Source organism: Poecilia reticulata, linkage group LG12, assembly GCF_000633615.1.
Source record: "Poecilia reticulata strain Guanapo linkage group LG12, Guppy_female_1.0+MT, whole genome shotgun sequence".
Lineage (NCBI taxonomy): Eukaryota > Metazoa > Chordata > Actinopteri > Cyprinodontiformes > Poeciliidae > Poecilia > Poecilia reticulata.
In genome coordinates this window covers 20,139,127-20,157,686 of record NC_024342.1, presented here as the reverse complement: position 1 = coordinate 20,157,686, position 18,560 = coordinate 20,139,127, and the positions used below count along the sequence as shown (strand labels likewise).

Here is an 18,560-nt window from a genome sequence, read left to right as displayed (position 1 = left end):
AGGAGTTTTCTGTAATGAGCACTGCAGGAATATCTGACGTCTTAGAAAAAGAAGAAAGTAATTCAAGGTGTTAAGAAGTTCAGCTATTTTGTCTTTATGTTTTTTTTTATTATTATTATTTATTTTTGTCTGGTTAAGCTTTTTAAAATTTGCTATTCATTTTAATGTTGTTCTCATCTCTTCTAACAGAAGAAATTATTTCAGTTTTCATAAAGGATAAGAAAGACGTCAATGAGACGCGTTGGATGAAATGAGTGTGGTAATATTGTTGACTTGGACAATAACGAACAGTAGGTGGCAGCAACACACCCTCGATGCGTCTACTCTGCCTTACACAGCAAAGAAGAAGAGGACGAGGACGAAGAAGAGCACTCTACGCATACCGGCTGTTAACCAGCACCGCAATATTATTCACAAGTTAAGCCTATTTAAAGGCTGCATGTTGGCGAAAAGGACCGGTTTTTATATTTTAATATGTAATATCCTTACATTTAAGAGAACTGCCGTTCTTGGATAAGATAAACTAAAGATGTTTTAAAAGAGAAACAGTTAACCAAATGCTAATATTAGCCGCGTGTAGGGAAACGTTAATAATTTCAGTGCATCTTATCCCTAACTGGCGGTTTCCATGACGATGAGGTGTCACTATGAAGTGTTGGGAGTAAAAAGAGACGCGGGAGACGATGAGCTGAAGAAATCTTATCGGAAATTAGCCTTAAAATGGCACCCAGGTGAGCTGCATGCATGTCATGATCCAGATGTTTGTGTCCTGAATGTATACGTCTGATGTGATCCACTCCAACCCTGTCCTGTGCTTCCTTTTTTCAACATCGGTAAATCAATAAATTGTTTATTATCAGCTCTTGTAGAATTTAACGATATGCTGAGGACGCAATTCAGCAATTTGAAACTCCAGTGATGGACTAGAAACGCATCTAAACCATGTAGGTTATCTGCTCTGACCACAATGTGACTTATTAGTTGTTCAATCTCCAAAGGACACCAATAGACATAGTTTTTATGAATTAAGGGAATTGTGTAGTTTCAGTTGTATATATTCCTGCATTTTAAATTAAAATATCACTCACTGTATACAATTCAAACACACTGAATATGAATAAAAACGGCCCCCCACCCCTCCCACCATGTGAAGTTAAATCAACTCTAGTTTCAGGTCAATATTTCTATTGACCTGAAACATATAATCTGCAGAGACATATAATCTGCAGAGAGACAGACAGATTATATGATTTATTTAACACTGAAATGTGTTAAGACCAAGAAGCCTTATTTTAAGCTGTATAGTGAAGAGCAGAAAAAAATATTAAACCCCACTGATCATTGTAATATCTCTTTCTGATTCATATGCATATATAAAGTGTGACTCATTCATGCTCTACTATCACTTTGAAGGACTTTGCCACCTGATACAGAATTTAGTGAGATAAGAAAGCTCACAAAGAGTGTCGGAAAAGGTTACAAAATAATTTCTACGGCTTTGGACCTTCTGTGAGCCTAATTAAGAGGCATCTATAAATAAAGAACTGGAAGAGCAGCAAACCTCCTTGGATCGGTCGACCTGTAAAAGTAACTTTCAGTGCATCTATAACTCATTCAGAAGAAAACAAAAAAATTGGATTGAAATTTTGGCCGGTCAAGCTTGAAAACCCTCCAGTATGGCTTAATTAAAAGAAATAACTTGCATCATTTACCAAGTAGTAAATGATGTAAGACAATTCTAACCACAAATGCTTGATGGCAGTTTTCTCTGCCAAAAGTAGCAAAAGGAGATACTGAGTTCAGAGAGCAATTAGTTTTTCACATATGGAAAGCAGCATGTGGTGAAATACTTCATCTAAATATCACTTTGTGTGCGTTTCCTCTGAAATTTGCAGATAAAAACTTGGAGAACGCAGAGGAGGCCGCAGAGCAGTTCAAGCTCATTCAAGCAGCTTACGATGTCCTCAGCGATCCACAGGAGAGAGCCTGGTGAATTCAGCCCTCCTCCTGGTTATGCGAGTGTTGGCCGCAGCAGCTCTTTGACCCTTACTGACGACCTTTTCTCCTCCTGTGGACCAGGTATGACAATCACAGAGAAGCTCTGCTGAAAGGAGGCCTAAGCGGCGATTATGAAGACGACAGCATTGACCTCCTGCAGTTCTTCACAGTCACATGCTACTCAGGATACGGAGATGATGAGAAGGTTTGGACTTTTGCATCAGGTGGCTGCAGGGGCAATGATTGTGTGTATGAAGTTAGATAGGAACTTTTTGCTTACGCTGTTTAAATGTCCTTCATTATTCTTTGTAAAGAATATTGGAACAATTTCATTATTCTTCTCTCTGAAGAATAATGCATGATTATGTGTATGCAGTTAAATAGGAACTTTTTGCTTACGCTGTTTAAATGTCCTTCATTATTCTTTGTAAAGAATATTGGAACAATTTCATTATTCTTCTCTCTGAAGAATAATGCATGATTATGTGTATGCAGTTAAATAGGAACTTTTTGCTTACGCTGTTTAAATGTCCTTCATTATTCTTTGCCAAGTTAACTCCACTGCTTTTTGCATGACTTAATCCAGTACAGTGACAATAACCTGTTGTCGCAAGCGGCTGAACTAACAGAGGTGGCAGGCATACCAAAAATTACACAACACAAAAATCAATTTATCCTTGACGAATGAGGTGCACAAAAATTTGAATGGAGACAATTATCTGATTATTAGCCAATCTTATTGACTGCATTAATATCATTCAGAGCAGACATTTTTCACTCTGAATACTAGATTCTTGGTACGTTCCATTGCTTTTTTTGTTCACAAAACACTCAAACTATAATTCGTCGACAAATTCTGGTAAATGGAGAGCCAGAGATTCTTTAAACATTTTATCCCATCAATCCAAACAAGATATCAGCCTTGAGACACCTACACTTGTTTTTGCCCTTCTACTTTAGTTGTCAAAGTAACTTCTTTTTATCCTCTCTTTTTAAAGTTGGCAAAAACTTTAGAATTCAACGCTTGTGTGTGGGTTTTAGATAGGACAGCAAGACTACAATCTTTCCTTTTACTTTATGGAAAGTGAAGTACTTGAACCTTTATGCACACAAAGTGCATAAAGTAGTAAATGGTAAAGTGCATACGATCACTGGTTTCCTTCTATAAACATGCCAATGCATTCTATATATTGGCCAGCAGAGAGCACCTTCTTCCATTAATCCCATCTGCTTATTGTTTGTACACTAATAATCTCAGTTGTCAGGCCAGATGCAGGGCTGGCTGTCCATCAGTGGTAAAAACAGAGACGCATAATAAAAAATCCAGCTAATGTTTTCACCAGCTGTTTTCATAAAGAAACCTGGAGGAAAAAGTGCAAACGTTTTTGTTTATAGTCTGATTTTTGAAAATGGTTTGTGATTTACAGAACTGTTTTGAATTAAGCTGAGGTTCACTTTTATATGAAGACTAATTTTAATTTGCTTCTACTGTAAAGACCCAGATTTATGCAAATCTCCATTTCAGGAACCATTTGCAGGTACTTTTCTGGGGCTCTCTCTGTTCCCATTGCATCTACCACAGTAAAAACTTGACATACAGAAATTTACCCCACATAATGCCTATTGTGGTGAAATAGTGCTTTTGAGATTATCCTGTGTTGGACTGAACGTGCACTGCTTTTCTGATTGGTTGCGAGTGCATTATTTGTGCACTTTGTTTGTACTTGAAGTTGGGTTTATGTATTTATTCATTTAATTTTCAGTTGAAATATAACTCCTAAACTTTCAACTCTTAAAGTTGGATGTCTCTAAATAGTCCTTGGTTGAGTTTCCATTATGGCTTCCATGCAATACAATTATAGTGAAAGGATTTAAGTATTTTGTTGCACTTCTGATATTCCGGTGATCCTGGTTCATATCTCAATAAATTAGTGGCAAATTTTGTGCCACATAATACCTCTCATTTGTCAGCATGTACCTTTTGTGTTTAAAGAAAATGTAAAGAAACTTGGCGTATGTTTGGGACTCAGGGGTTTTGAGATGAATTTAGTAAATTATCGTTTTTGGTACACATCGTTTCCTAGCTCAAGGAGAATTGTATTTTGTTTCAAACTGTGAGCATTGTTATAAAAAGTTACTGCTCTAGAAGATTAGGTTCTTATTATTCTAGTCATGGAGTCTCTTAATGCCTCTTCTAGGGTGAAAATTTGCATCTTTAAAAACTGGTAGTTTCACCGTTGCATCAAGTTCAGAGTAAATGACTAAACTGAAGTCGCTATGAGAAACGAAAACATATTGATTTCTTACTGAAAATCATAACTTGTTATATACAAAAACAAATTGTTCTTTCTCCTCACATGCTCTGCATCACGTCCTGCAAACTGTAGGGCGAATTTCCATACAGAGTTCCTGCGGTGGAAACGCAGGCAGCTAACAGCCCTGGGGATGATTGATTGAGTGATCAGGGTAGTTAAGATTTCAATGATAAAGGTTCAGTGTTGCGTGTCTGACTACATTATGTTGGATACGTTAATGTTTTATATTTGGAAATGTTTTAAAATGCCACCTAAAAAAAAAAGGCAAACAGAATGTTGATCAACTTTTTGTGTAATGTTGGCTTCTTAATACTCCACTTCTACCGATGCTGACCTGCTGTGACCGTGATGCCGTTTTATCAACTGGAAAAGTGGATTTGCATCTGCCGCAGAGGTTTCCGTGACAGAAGCGACACATGTTCTCCCCTGTGTGTTCGCCCACCTTCATCAGCATCATCCCATGTTTAGGCTGGCAGTGCCATTAAACTGTGGGAAAGGAAATTCCTGGTGCCTCTCAGAACCCTGATTTTCTAATTCACTGTTCCTTTGGTGTTTTTTTTCTCCCCAGGGCTTTTACACGGTTTACAGGAATCTTTTTGAGTCCATTGTTAAGGAGGAGATGGAGCACAGCAGGATGGACGACGAGGAAGAGGAAGAAGGGTTTCCTCCCTTTGGAGATTCTCAGAGCGATTATGATACAGTAAGCTCCATACTGAAACGTCCGTCCCCAAGGCTCTCCTCGAGGTTCTGCCCTTAAGGGCTCGCGACAGATTTAGGCTGCGTCATTCAGCGTTTACCCCAATTTCAGAACTTTTAAAACTCGGATTGTCTGGCCTATTACTGTGCAGATTCACCGTGATGTAATTAGAGCTGGACGTATATGAACGCCATGATAATTATGTCTAGGCTAATGACTGTTATCAGCATTGCAGTGGCTTCATTAAAATGTCTTGAAATGAATGAGAGTCTCACAGTGAGGTAAAAAAGTAATTTAGGCTTGTTAAGTCATTGTTTTTAATATTCACACCCATGGCCTCATGTCTTCCTGGCTATGTTTTTATTAGCTATTTTAGGATGTTTTCTCTTTTTGTGTTGATTTATGCCAGTTGGATCAGGTCAGTTTTCTCTTTTGATTGGCTTCTGCTTTGATATGCTGTACCAATCATTCCAACTTGACCGTCACCAGGGTGATTGGTGGAAACCGGACTCATCTCAGCTGTATTTTAAGTGTCATAGCGTCAATATTTTTTTAGCTACTATGCTTATGATGTAAATTGACAAAAAATGCATGAAAAGATGTTTTCACTTTGTCGTAATGAGCTATTTCTGGCATATTTTGTTAAACTGAGTTTAGTTTTTGAAAACGCTCCTCATTCAATAAAATGTGAAAAAAAGCTAAGTGGTGTGAATACTTTGACAACACATTAACTGTCATGGAGTCTGGGTTTTTGCAAGTTACACAGGCATAAAAACGTTCATGTTTTTGACCAGGGAAAGACGTGAAACGTGTTATGAACCAGTTGCGCTCTGAAACTATGAGAAACATACAGAGAAGTAGTTTGGATCGATTTCACCTGACATTCAAATTTGAAACGATGGCAGCCAGTTTGTGTTCCTAACCAGCCTGCTTTTCCATATTACAGGTAGTCCATGTGTTTTACGCCTACTGGCAGAGCTTCTGCACTCGCAAAAACTTTGCTTGGAAGGAGGAGTACGACACGAGGCAGGCATCCAACCGCTGGGAAAAAAGGGCCATGGAGAAGGAGAACAAGAAGACCAGGGAAAAGGCTCGAAAGGAGCGCAATGAGTTGGTGCGGCAACTGGTGGCCTTCGTCCGTAAGAGGGACCGGCGCGTCCAGGCCCACAGGAAGCTGGTGGAGGAGCAGAACGCCGAGAAGATCAAGAAGACGGCGGAGCTGAGGCGACAGCAGAAGCTCAAACAAGCCAAGTAGGCTGAGATGAAAGTGTTGGTACGAATGCAGCTGCTGTTCTACGTCTGTCCCTGCTTCAGTGTTTTTCTGTGTTTCCACCCTAGGATGGCAGAGGAGTACAAGGAGCAGAGCTGGGCCGCAATGTCTGAGCTGGAGAAGGAGCTGCAGCAGATTGAAGCTCAGTACGGAGAGGAGTTTGGAGACACATCCGAGAGTGAGGAAGAGGAGGTGGATGTGGACACATTTCAGAAAAACAGTGAAAGAGACGGAGGTAAAGAAACTACAGACTTGTGTTTTGCCTTTCAAATATGTAAACAGTAGACTTGACAAAAATATATCCTATTATAAAATGAGGTTAATATATAAAAGTAGTTGAGAGTATCTTTATTTTCTAGACACAAATAGAATCATTACATATTGGTCTCTGAGCAGTTCTTTTAAAATAACTTGATTATTAATGGAAAGTCAGTAGATTATCATATTTCATAGATCAACTGGTTGATCAGAAACAGGAATCAGGTCTATGATCAACGGAAAGACGGTTAAACGTAGATGAAAACAACGTACACAATAAATTATATGAATGATTTTAGCTCTTGGTGGCACATCACAAATGGTCATATGCAAAGTGGTTGGTTTACATGGAAAAAAAGGGAAGTGGGTTGGATGAAAGTGCAGCTACTAATAAATTAACAGACCTAACAGAAACACCCCCCGACTGTGATTACATTATGATGACAGCTATATGTTCACTCCTAAACACAATTTTCGAATTGTTGAAAACTGTGCTACCTAGAGAACATAATAATGTACTTTATGGTTCAAATAAAAACTAAAAATGATGAAGCAGCCAATTTATGGCTGCTTCATCATTGCAAAGGAATATGAAAAGGCTTGAATGAATCCTAATAAGTAAAATCCCAGTGGGGATTTTCAGGTAGATATTTATGCAATATATCTTTATCAGCAGGAGGAATTTAATCTGGAGGAAATTATGTGTTACTTATAAACCTCATGCATCCAGTAAAATCTGTCTTGATCTGTCTTATGTTCTTATTAAGACCATTTAAAATGCATTTAATAATTTGTTGTTTGCATTTATGATATTTATGTGAAAGTCATGTAAAAACGGGTCAAGATGCAACAATGGGCTCATGCATGATGTTTTGCTGTTTTGTGCCTAACAGATGCTGCGCAGCCAAACGACGATGACCCGACCATCGACTGTTACGATGATCTCTACTGCCCAGCTTGTGACAAGTCTTTCAAATCGGATAAAGCGTGAGTTTCCGCGCAAACGTACCACCCTCCCCAGTCCAGGTTTTCATTTCAGTGACGTTTAGTCAGCACACTGATCCACATTTCAAGGGTTAATAAATTCGCAGTAATTTGGAGATTTACTTCATGTATAACTTCAAAAAGCTTAACTTCCATTTAGCAATCTTGATCTACTTAGTTATCTGTCACACTTGATTCTGTAAAGTGTGAAACGGCATATATTGTGTGTGGACTTGTGCAAGGCGCTGTAAATAAATAGCTCTCCATCTTTGTACTTCTTGCTGTTGGTGCGAAGCTGTTCATGTTGCATGTAGTTGAGAAAAAGCAATTGCAGCCCTATCTCTGCTTCTTGGTCCTACTGGTACCATTAAGAAGAAATGAAATGCGGAAATCGGTAAACATATTTACTAAACTGTAACATTTTTGTTTATCTACGTTTTGGATTCATGTTCCTTTCTTAGTCACATTTCCAAATATTGATTTCGCTCATTTTTTTTTTCTGCTCTGCAGCATGAAAAACCATGAAAAGTCCAAAAAGCACCGAGAGATGGTAGTGTTGCTACGGCAACAGTTGGAGGAAGAAGACGACTCATTCTGCTTGAACGGAGAGGAGGATGGAGAGAAAGAAAATGACCTGCAGGATGAGGAGGAGGAAGAAGAAGAGGAACAGCCAAGGCAAAAGTAAATCTATTCATAAACAAGTCAACAAAGATAAATAAATAAATAAAATCGGCGATCACGGTTGTTTGTGTATGACAATTCACTGTAAATATGTAGCTTTTATTTATTTCACTGAAGTCTTTCTCTCCACATCCTTAGGCTGTCAAAAAAGCAAAAGAGGAAAAAGAAACAGCAGAAAGTAGTACAGGTGGGAAACTTTCTGCCTACTTCTGAGTGAAAGTGTGGAGGCGTCAAGGTTAACAACAAAAGTTGCTCTTGAGGCTTACGGCATCCCACTGATGCTCTCTTTGTGCACAGCAAACTACCGCTGAGGTTAAAGAGGAGGAGGAGACGATATCCACACAGACCACCTGTGAGGAAGAAGTCCTTGAAAGCTCAGAAAATCCTGGACAACCTGAAAAGCAGGAGGACCTTCCCTCTGCAGAAGTCAGAAGGTCAGTTCACTTTTTTTTTCTTTAATCCCTGTCTGTTTTCTGATCCAGCTGTTACCTGAAATTCCTAGAAAAGCGACCCTACTGATGAGCAGCTCTCCATTATTAAGGTTCAAGTAAGAGCAGTTTTGGGCTACATTTCTCTTTCTGTGTGGTGCACATCAAGCAACAGTGTCCAATTATATTCCATTAGGATGTTATTCAGTTTGTGATGTCATCTTTTTGCTCAGACAGAAGAACTGTAATCCCCACAGAAAACAAAGATAATTAGAATTTCCTGTCATTTGTTAAAGATTTGAGGGAAGTAAATCAGCTTCTCCGATTTCCTGTTTTTAAGCCAAGAAGAAGAATAAACGAATAAAAACCAAATAACATTGAACATACATTAAATGAAAATTATGCCATAATATTGAGACTCTTTTACATGTAGTTTCATATATAAAAATGATTTACTCTTCGAAAGGTTCTCGGAAAATTGAAATTGGCCTCAGGAGTACAAAGATAGCGGGATCATGGAAAAGGCTGTACGGTTAGAACTGAGTTGAATTTTGCTTCTTCAGTAGAAAAAAAAATGGATGTTGTGGCACAGACACAATACTGGCTTCATTTTAAAAACCTAAAGTTTATGACTCAATTTATTATGTCTCATTAGAAAAGCTTACAGAGTTCTTAAGCTGAATATAGATTATTGACTTAAAAGAAATACTTGGACTTGTATTTAAAAGCATTAAAACGTCAGGTTAGGTCCCTAAAGTTGTTTTCTTAAACAACTTTGAGATCATACCGCAAAATAGTCATTTTAGATCAACATAAAAATATGGAAAAGGCATTTTAAACAGCATAAGTCTGAGATTTCAGCAAAAGTTCAAAATTTGGGGTTTCTCCGGCTACAAAACCTCAAAAATATGAGCTGTTGCAGCAATGTGGCTTTAACTATCATTCAATATCAAAGAGTGCGCATTCATGATCCTGAGAGGCAAAGCCCTAAAACTTAAGGAGCCTGAACAGATTTAGGTTTGATTAATCTGAGCAGATCAACATCGTGCAGCAGCCCAGCCAAACTCCTCTGACTTTATTCTGATGAGCGATATGTGCAGACCAACAAAATACTTGTGTAAACATGCAAATTATTACTTATTTAAGGACACCTGTCTCAAGTTATTGGTTAAATGGAAAATAACTGGACATCTAAATTTAGATTTAGATTTCCAATTATTGTAGATTTAGATTTGTCTAAAACCTCTTAGTTTGACAAAATGCAGCTGATTTTTTTTTTCCACAACAGATTCTTTACAATCTGCTTTCTTGAGTGTCTCACTTTGTCTAGTGTAGTGAAAATTTCAGTACTCTACAAAGATGAGTAACTGCAATTTGTCAACGGCATTTGTTGAAATTTACTCTGCTAAGAGTTTCCTGAGGCTGTGGGGAAAAAAACAAACTTTTGTGCACATGAGCAATGTCAGTACATTGTACAGTTTTTTTTTTATTATTATTATTTTAGAGAAAAAAAATGCAGAGGTGTAATCTTCACACATTATTTTATCAACGCAAAAACATCCGGACGCAGAATATTAGATGCTGAATGAGGCCCAGAAAGTCTGTTTGCTTATCATAATATTTGGCGTAGTTTCCTTCAACATATTATCTGGCACATGCCTGCAGTTTATAACTAGATTTTTGTCTGTCACGTAAATGTTCTCTCAGCAGCTCTGAAAAGACGAAAGGAAAAAAGGGAGGCGGGAAAGACAAGGCTAAGAACACCAAATCACACACTGAGCAGTTTCCTGAGGTACGTACAAAAAGACACAGTTCACATACCGTTTAGCCTTCTATAGTCACTTTGTGTTCACTTGAGATGTTTCTGATGCCCTTTTTTTTTAATCTTTCTTTCTGGGCCTAAATTTGAGTTCCTTTGTGGCTGAAAATGTTGCAATAATTGAAGTGTGATTTCCTTGTTTGCAATTTCAGAAGGAAATAAACCTCCGCTGTGTTACCTGCAACGACGAGTTCCCCACAAGAAACAAGTTGTTTGACCATCTGAAGACCAGCGGCCACGCTATTGCTATTTCTACAAACGCTACTCACAGCTCCATGAGCAAGAGCAGGAAAGAAAAGCGGAAAAACAGATAACGCATTCTCACTGCGGCTGATGAGGCTTTGACCCAAAACAAACTCATTTGGAGATGTTTTTGCAATCTGTGTGAGATAAGTCAAATACGGACCCTAACCTTCTGTCTGCAAGTTCAATAGGTGAGAGTGAAACGAGATGTAGTTTTAAAATAAAAAAAATTAAAAGGGTACTTTGTCCGACAAGGTTCCAGGTTCCATTGTCAGTGCATGTGTGTGCCGACTGAATTGAGAAAAGGTTGGTTTATTAAGACATAAGCTGAATTGAATTAGAAAAACTGAAATAGGAAAAAAATCTATTTTTCTGGTCAGGTGCTGATTGAGTTGACTGTGCTGAATAGGTCAGCTTCAGGAAAAGAATAAAAGCTCCATTTTATAAATGGCATAAAAAAAGCTAAAGAAATGAGTTTGTAATCACATGGGTTACTTGAACAGATTTACAGAAAACAATGACTGACTCTGCTTCCAGGAACGAGTGTGCGTGAATGGGTAAACGGATGAATGCAGTGTGAAGCGCTTTAGAGTCCTCCAGACGAGATGAAGCACTGTATAAGTACAGACCATTTATAATTTACCTGACCTCTTGTTTTGCCTCTTGACCGTCATCTTTTCCTGCTCCCTGCCTGCCGTGATCGTAATCTGCCCGTGCCTTCAGCCCCTGCTTCATGTGTCTGGGTTATGATTGCAGCCTCACAGCACATCCAAAGCTGAAAACTGGCTTGCATATATATGTGTTCAGCATCCTTGAGTAGGTACTTTGTTGCACCATTTTTCATTTCAATACATTCATCTGCAATAACCCGCCATTCCCGGTTTAAAACAACCTGTCAGAGCCAGGAGGAAGGTGTTGGCGTTGTCAATCATCCTTGTGTACATTCTGCTTAATGTACTAATGGGGGAGAAACCACTTATCATGACAGGAAAGTTGTTTATCTGCCGTCATCGGTGGCCTTTCTCTGCTGTCAAGAGGGAACTGTAGCGTAGCAGAGAGAAACGGGGAGAATGAATGGTGCAATCCTGGCTCTGATTGGTTGTTTCTGTCTGAGTGGTGTTAGTAGTGGGAGCACTGGGAGAAGCCCAGTCTGATACTACACTCATGACACAGTGACAGTGATAGCAAATACAGTGCATAACAAGATCAAAAACTTTTTTTATATATGTAAAAGTTATATGCTGTAATTTCAAGGGTGATAAAGCAGTATGTTAACTTTAAAGTGGAAATATAAAATGCATGAAGTCTCCAATACTAAATACAAAGCTACAAAAACAGAAAGCAACAATTAATCAAAAAAGTAGGATAAAGAATACACTTGAAAACAGGATTGTGCTGTAATATCAAATTAAAAATGAGTAGGCAGAAGACCGTGAATAGTTTTAGAGATGATTATATCAATGGCAGCATTTGCATGACCAAGGTTGAAGCCGTTAGCATAACTCATGTTTCAAAAGCTTTCAGAATTCATCAGAGAAAGACGATGAGCAAGGACATACAAAGTTCTGGTACTGTGAACAAAGACTTTTTTTAAAAAAAGTAGCAGAATAGAAATATCCTTTAATGTTGCACAGTGGGAAAATTCAAGTGTAACAGCAGCATTGACGTATGTAGGTTCTCACAAAGGTAAAAAAAAACTTTATAGGAAAAAATTGTAAGTATAATTAAAAAGCAACAATTTGAAAGGTTTCTTAGAGCTACCTAGTGGTAGATATTTATATAGCAAATGTTGGGTTGTTGGTTCAAACTCCCACTCCATCCGTCTCAGTTGTTGTATCCTTGGGAACATTCCTTCATCCGTCTTACTAAAGGTGGTGGTCAAAGGCCCTGGTGTTGCTGATTGTATGGCAGCGTCGCCTCTGTCAGTCTGCCCCAGGGTTGCAGTGGCTGTAGTGTAGCTTACCACCAAGAGTGTATGAATTTGCGTATGAATGAGTTAATGAATGTGGTGTGAAACGCTTTGGAGTCCTCTGGATTAGATATAGCTCCAGACAAAGTTTCATCTACATCTGTAAATAACGGCGTCTTTGCCTTTTATAAAAGCATAATTTACACATATCTTGAGACCAAGTTTATAGACCCAATAGCCTTGTTGCACCCCATTTGTAGGCATTACTAAAATCCTACCCACCCACTGTTTGCTCAGAGACCGAACTGTCTTTGCACTGAGCACTAAAGTTATGACGTGCTTGTCAAAACTTTTGAATATTTGTGTGACAAAAAAAACCGAAAAAACAGTGCATGTAGGAAAGCAAAAAGCTACGTGGAACCTCATGTTAACAAGAAGAAGCTCTTATGACTTTCCAAAAAGTTTTAGCTTTGCCATTTAACTAATTAAAAAGTTAGCTTTGAAGGATTGCCTCTGTCATAGGAGAGATAGCTTTTGAATTTTCTGTTAAAAATGTTCAAATTATTGTTACGCATGTGCATTGACTTTGGCATTACTGAAAACTAAAGTAAAAGGACATTTAGTTGGACAGGGTTGAAGTCCACATTGGTTTGCAAGTGTTTGTTTCCTGAACAATTCATTCAAAAGAGCAAAAAGAATAGGAAAACAAAAGACCTCATTTCTGTGAACCTGAAATGTTTTTGACATAGGGGCCACGCAGCGATACTCTGTTGCTTGTGTGAGGAATAAAACCTTTTTAGTGGGTTCACACTCTTTTAATAAGCATCCCTTGTAAATGGTTTTATCATTCTTGGCTGCGTTTCTTTGCCTTTTGCCCTCTTCTTCTTTATCTTGATTCAAATACATTTGTGAAAGGTTTTCTGTGTCAGAGTTTTTCCTCTGGTGACACAACGCTCACAAAAACTGGTTTGTGTCTTACAAAGTACAACAATACAATTTAAAGTGCAGCTTTGGATAAAAGGGTCAGATACAAGCACAGTTCAATAGAGAATCAAGGACATTGACTTTAAATGAAATGCTAACTTTGCTTTCAGCTGAAAAGACACATTTGGACCATTGAGCAACGGTACAATTCTTTTTCTCCTTAACCCAGGTGAAAACGCTTCTGACATTTCTGGTTCAGGAACGGATTGATGGTGAGGAATGTGGCTTCCTGGTTTCAGCCCGAGTCCACTGCCCGTGAAGCACCCCCAAAATTCATCAATTGATTTTTCCTTGGCAATCCTCTCAAGGCTGTGATTATTCCTGCTGCTGGTGCAACTTTTCTGAGCACATTTTTTTCCTTCCCTTTAACCTTCCATAAAATGATTGTAAGCTCAAATCTTTCTGAAAAACAATATAGGAACAATCTAGTAAGGACGTCAGACGACAGAAGAAAACAGTGGAGGAAAGATCACTTAGCCCGGAGAGGAGAAATAAAAAGGACAGATTTTTCAAAAACCTTTGTTTGGAAGTTAATGTCAGATATAAACCTGATTCACATTTTACTAACATTTTAGATTTCCTTCTAGAGAAAGATTCTGATTTTGAAATATATACAGATGTTTTAGAGTTTGAGGTCAGAGTTTTGATTATTGTTTGTAGATTGGTAGTTATCACATGATTTAGATGTTTATTTTGACATGTATCTGATTTCTTTTAAAGTCAAAGATTGTTCATTTTTGAGTCTTAAAAATGATTCCATATGTATTTTTGAAGAGCAGTTTGATCAGTCAGATTATTCTTAAAGATATTTCCTTTAAAGTGTGGAAACTCACTTTGAGCTTCAGTTTCTTGTGAAGCTACTTTGGGGGACTTTAGTGGAAACTAGAGCAAAGTGCAAATAAATTGTCAGTGTCATTGTCACCTTCCATCCAGTTTCATTGTTGGCTGAATATAGAAAATCTGCATACAGATAGAATATGGACTGATACAGAACAAAGCTATGACTACTATTGTTAATTTTAGCAACACTTATTTAACTCAACTTTACAATGCAAGTAACAAAGTAGCCAGAAATAAGAGAGGGAGAAAGCCTTTTTTTATGTCTCTCCCAGGAATTACTCTAAAATTCCCGTTTATTGTCCCATCGCAAATTGAAATAGTATTTTTGCTCATGTTTTGAATGACCAGCTTCTGTAGGAATGACGTTTTATGATTTGCTCTCATTGTAAAGGGTGTCTGTAATACCTGCTGTTCCCTTCTGACCATCTGTCACATCAGCAGCCTTCCCCATGATTGTGTAGAGTCAATTCGCTAATGAGTGTGTGATGATGATTGAGTCCGATTCATGACCCAACACACACATGTTTAGTCTGAATAATAGTTTCAGAAAAATCGAGCAGGCAGTTTTGAACAATACAATTTTGATAATAATCGAGCTTGTGTGAAACTTACAGGCGAGTGTATGTATCTTCCCATAAAGTTTGCATTGCGGCCTATATAAAGTCTCTATCGATAGAGAGAGAGAGAACGGATCTGGTGCTCGCTGAACTTTACTGGTGGGAGAAAACCAGGTTCGAGAACTGGCTCTGATTGGACAGAATCGTCTGGATTTTGGCAATCGTCCTCTGCTCTACCACCTTCAAGACACAGCCACACTGCAGAGTCTGCCTTCTTAATGAGCCTCCCCTCAAACACACAAATTTCCTGGTAGAAAATTTTTGTAATAACTTAGAGCAGATCCTGAAAGACGCCAGCGTTTTAAGACAGTACATCCTGTTCTGCCTCTTTTCTTGTACGCAGCATACAAATTAGTTGTCCATAATTTCCAGAGCAGTTATTGTTGCGTGTTATGATTTGGGCATTGTCTTGGTGAAAAAACGTGAATACAGTTTCATTTAAGCAAGCCAAATTCCTTGATGTTTTTTTTTTTTATGGCTCTGCCTGACGCTGACTCATACAATGTAAACAAAAACTTCTTGACCCTGACAACACAACAGCCTTGTGTTTCCTGTAATAAGAGGACTTGTAAGATAAAGTTAGCTGTGACGTGACCCTGCTTTTTTCAGATTTCTGATCACATTCCCAGACTTCCTTTGAGCGTGCAGACGCTACTGCAACACGAGGAGGGATGGGAATGCAGTGTCATGAAAGCTGGTTGCTCCTTTAAAGATTTGTTGCTGTTTTTGCATTTCTTTGTTTACATTTTTCAGATCGTCACACAAATTTTAATATCAGATAAAGGTAAAATGGCAAAGTACAAAATTTAGTTTCCAAACGAGAATTTGATTCAAAGGAGCAGTATCATGTAAAATCGACTTTTTTGAGCTCTAATGTTATTCCCTCGACAAAAGCATACCTAGATTGTTGCTTTGATTCTTTCATGCATATTTGAGAAATCCTTTAATCTCCCGTGGCAACAGTTCAGCTGTGCAAAACGCTCCTCTGTGGAGCTGCAGTTTCCAATCATCGGAGCTTCCGCCTCACAGAGCAGCTCTCCCCCACTCAGCTCCTTCAGACTAGCTGGCACCAATTAGCAAACACCTGGTGGAACTGCACATCAGCTGAGTTCATAATGTGAGCTACTTCTCGGTGCAACGCTCGTAAAAATGTTACTAAATGTTTAATAGAGGCGCACTGTTGTGATCACTTCCCGCAGGTGGATTTTCAGGAGGAGCAGGAGTTTTTAAAGAGACGGACACAATTTGTCTCTTTAATTTAATTTTGCAAAATTAACTATGTAATTTGGCAAAATTACAAAGCTAAATTTCTTTTAAGTGATACATTATTGTATTTTATAACAACTGAAAGTAATATAGTTACTTGATTGTGTTGTAAAATGGCACTATGTACCTAAAAATACATACTGTATTTTCCGCACTATAAGGCGCACCTAAAACCTTCAATTTCAATTTATGAAAAAAGTTTTAAAATAGGTCATTCATTGAAGGTGCGCCTTATAATCCAGTGCAGAAAATACTGCACTATATTGCAGTGTATGGGTCGGGGGCACTTCCCCCCCGACCTGTACACACAAGGCCGGATCCGGCCGGTGTCCTGTAAACTGTGGGTGTTTTGTTTTGCATGACTTTTATGTTATTTAATCAGTTGTTTGCCAGCGGTAGAGCAGATGAACACACATGTTATGAACGCAGCATTCCAGGTTGAATTCTTCGAAGCAATGTACTTCAAAACGAGCCTTTACGTTAACATATGAGGAATTCATTTGTTAACGTTACTTTCCCTTAATGGAATATATAGTAGTCAGTTCCAGTGACCATTTCACTAACGGTTTTTGCCCATGTGCTTTCTGGGTAAAAATCAATCTAGAAACGCCCCCGACCCCAGTCAACAATTTCCGGCAGCGCAGGTGATAAACGTGTAACACTTTTTCTGTTACAAACTGACTCCGGCCCCCCATCAGAGAAGGGAAAAGTTATGTGGCCCTCACAGGAAAAGGTTTGGGGACCACTGATTTAGCACCTTGTTACATTTGCCAAAAAACACAATGATGCTCCCCAAGATCTTTGGGAACATTTTCTGTGGACTGTTAAGATAAACGTGAAACCTTTTAGAAGGTCCAGGTCTCATTACATCTGGTGAAAAAGTAAAACATTTCAGAAGTAGGACATCATATTGACAGTAGATTATGATGATGGTATTGTGCTATGTTGCTTGAGGATCTGGCCAATTCTGCTGTAATTTGATGCATTGTTTTGCTCTGTATCAGAAAATCCCACGAGAGAATTACCAACCATGAGAGTCCTCTAAAGTTTAATTAGTTTGACTCATTCTTTTATCTTATTCTTTGGCTTTGAATTAAGAAAATGGCAATAATATGTTGTGACATGTTAAAAAAACAACAACAAAAAAACAAGGGTATTATGCACATTTTGACTAAATATTCAGTTTTTGCCACCTACATATTGCTGCAGACTATTTACAGTGGGTGGGTTAAGTCATGTTTGAATGAAAGTAACGTTCATATGAAAATCAGCTGTGCACAACAAGAAGGTCGGGATCAGACATTTTAATAATAATCAGACAATGTGATATTTTCAGTCCACATTCGTCATAGAAACTTCCCTGTTCATGCTCACAGAGGGAATTGCTTACTCACTTTCCTGACCAAACATTTAAGGACAAAGCTGCAGAAGAGAATCAACTACAGAATGCTTCTACCTGTGTCTAAGCAACTAAATGCTTATGTTTAATGGCCCTGTTCTCTAAATTTAGATGCTAGGAAAACCACAAAAATGAGTAAGGATCTGTATGTTAGTATTTGCCAGAAAACATTCAGGTTGTTCGTGAAGTGCACCACAAATTTTTCAGACTACTTGTAGATGTACATCTCTTTTGTTTATGTAGACTCTTTTAAGCCCTGTTAGAATGAGAGGCTTTTCATACCAACCTGCAAAAAACCTCCTTCAATCTTACTGGGAGGATTTTCCAAATGAAAAGAAAGTAGACTTTAGTATACTACATTTTAACATACTTTTATCGATGCACTTAAACTGTACTATTTTGGAACAACTAATTTTGTGCTTAGTATACTTTAATAGTATTTAAATAGTATTAAATTACAACTAATAGTATATTTTAGTATACTATATGTACTTTTTTGTAACAACTTCAAGTGTACTTAAAGTATACTTTTTAAATATATTTCAGAGCTTTATTATATTTTGAGTGTAATAATTCTCAGAATTATATTAAAAATATATATATTTAATATACTTCAAATATTCAAATATATTTTAAATATACTATTGATATAAATAAGGTATATATGTGGCGCAGTTGGTAGAGCTGTTGCCTTGCAGCAAGAAGGTTCTGGGTTCGATTCCCAGCCCCGGGTCTTTCTACATGGAGTTTGCATGTTCTCCCTGTGCATGTGTGGGTTTTCTCCGGGTACTCTGGTTTCCTCCCACAGTCCAAAAACATGACTGTCAGGTTAATTGTCCCTAGGTGTGAGTG

General features: G+C 38.0%; 1 protein-coding gene across 5 annotated transcripts; it reads left to right on the top strand.

Annotated features, from left to right (window-relative positions):
* The first annotated feature begins 319 nt into the window (after positions 1–319).
* dnajc21 (DnaJ heat shock protein family (Hsp40) member C21) lies at positions 320–14,272 on the top strand. Of its 5 annotated transcripts, none has more exons than XR_535083.2 (13): positions 320–731; positions 1,896–1,989; positions 2,080–2,203; positions 4,882–5,013; positions 5,957–6,261; positions 6,349–6,515; positions 7,432–7,525; positions 8,033–8,203; positions 8,321–8,390; positions 8,501–8,637; positions 10,339–10,423; positions 10,603–10,884; positions 13,756–14,272. XR_535083.2 is itself a non-coding variant. In XM_008424496.2 (13 exons), the coding sequence occupies exons 2-13, from the start codon at positions 635–637 to the stop codon at positions 10,762–10,764; spliced, it is 1,638 nt and encodes a 545-aa protein (XP_008422718.1). In that variant the 5' UTR covers positions 320–479; positions 631–634; the 3' UTR covers positions 10,765–12,390. The 5 variants fall into 5 exon arrangements, 4 of the variants coding, with proteins under 4 accessions (XP_008422718.1, XP_008422719.1, XP_008422716.1 ...); XM_008424496.2 differs by lacking the exon at positions 13,756–14,272 and having other exon boundaries at positions 320–479; positions 631–731; positions 10,603–12,390; XM_008424497.2 differs by lacking the exon at positions 13,756–14,272 and having other exon boundaries at positions 321–731; positions 8,342–8,390; positions 10,603–12,390.
* Positions 14,273–18,560: the final 4,288 nt, after the last annotated feature.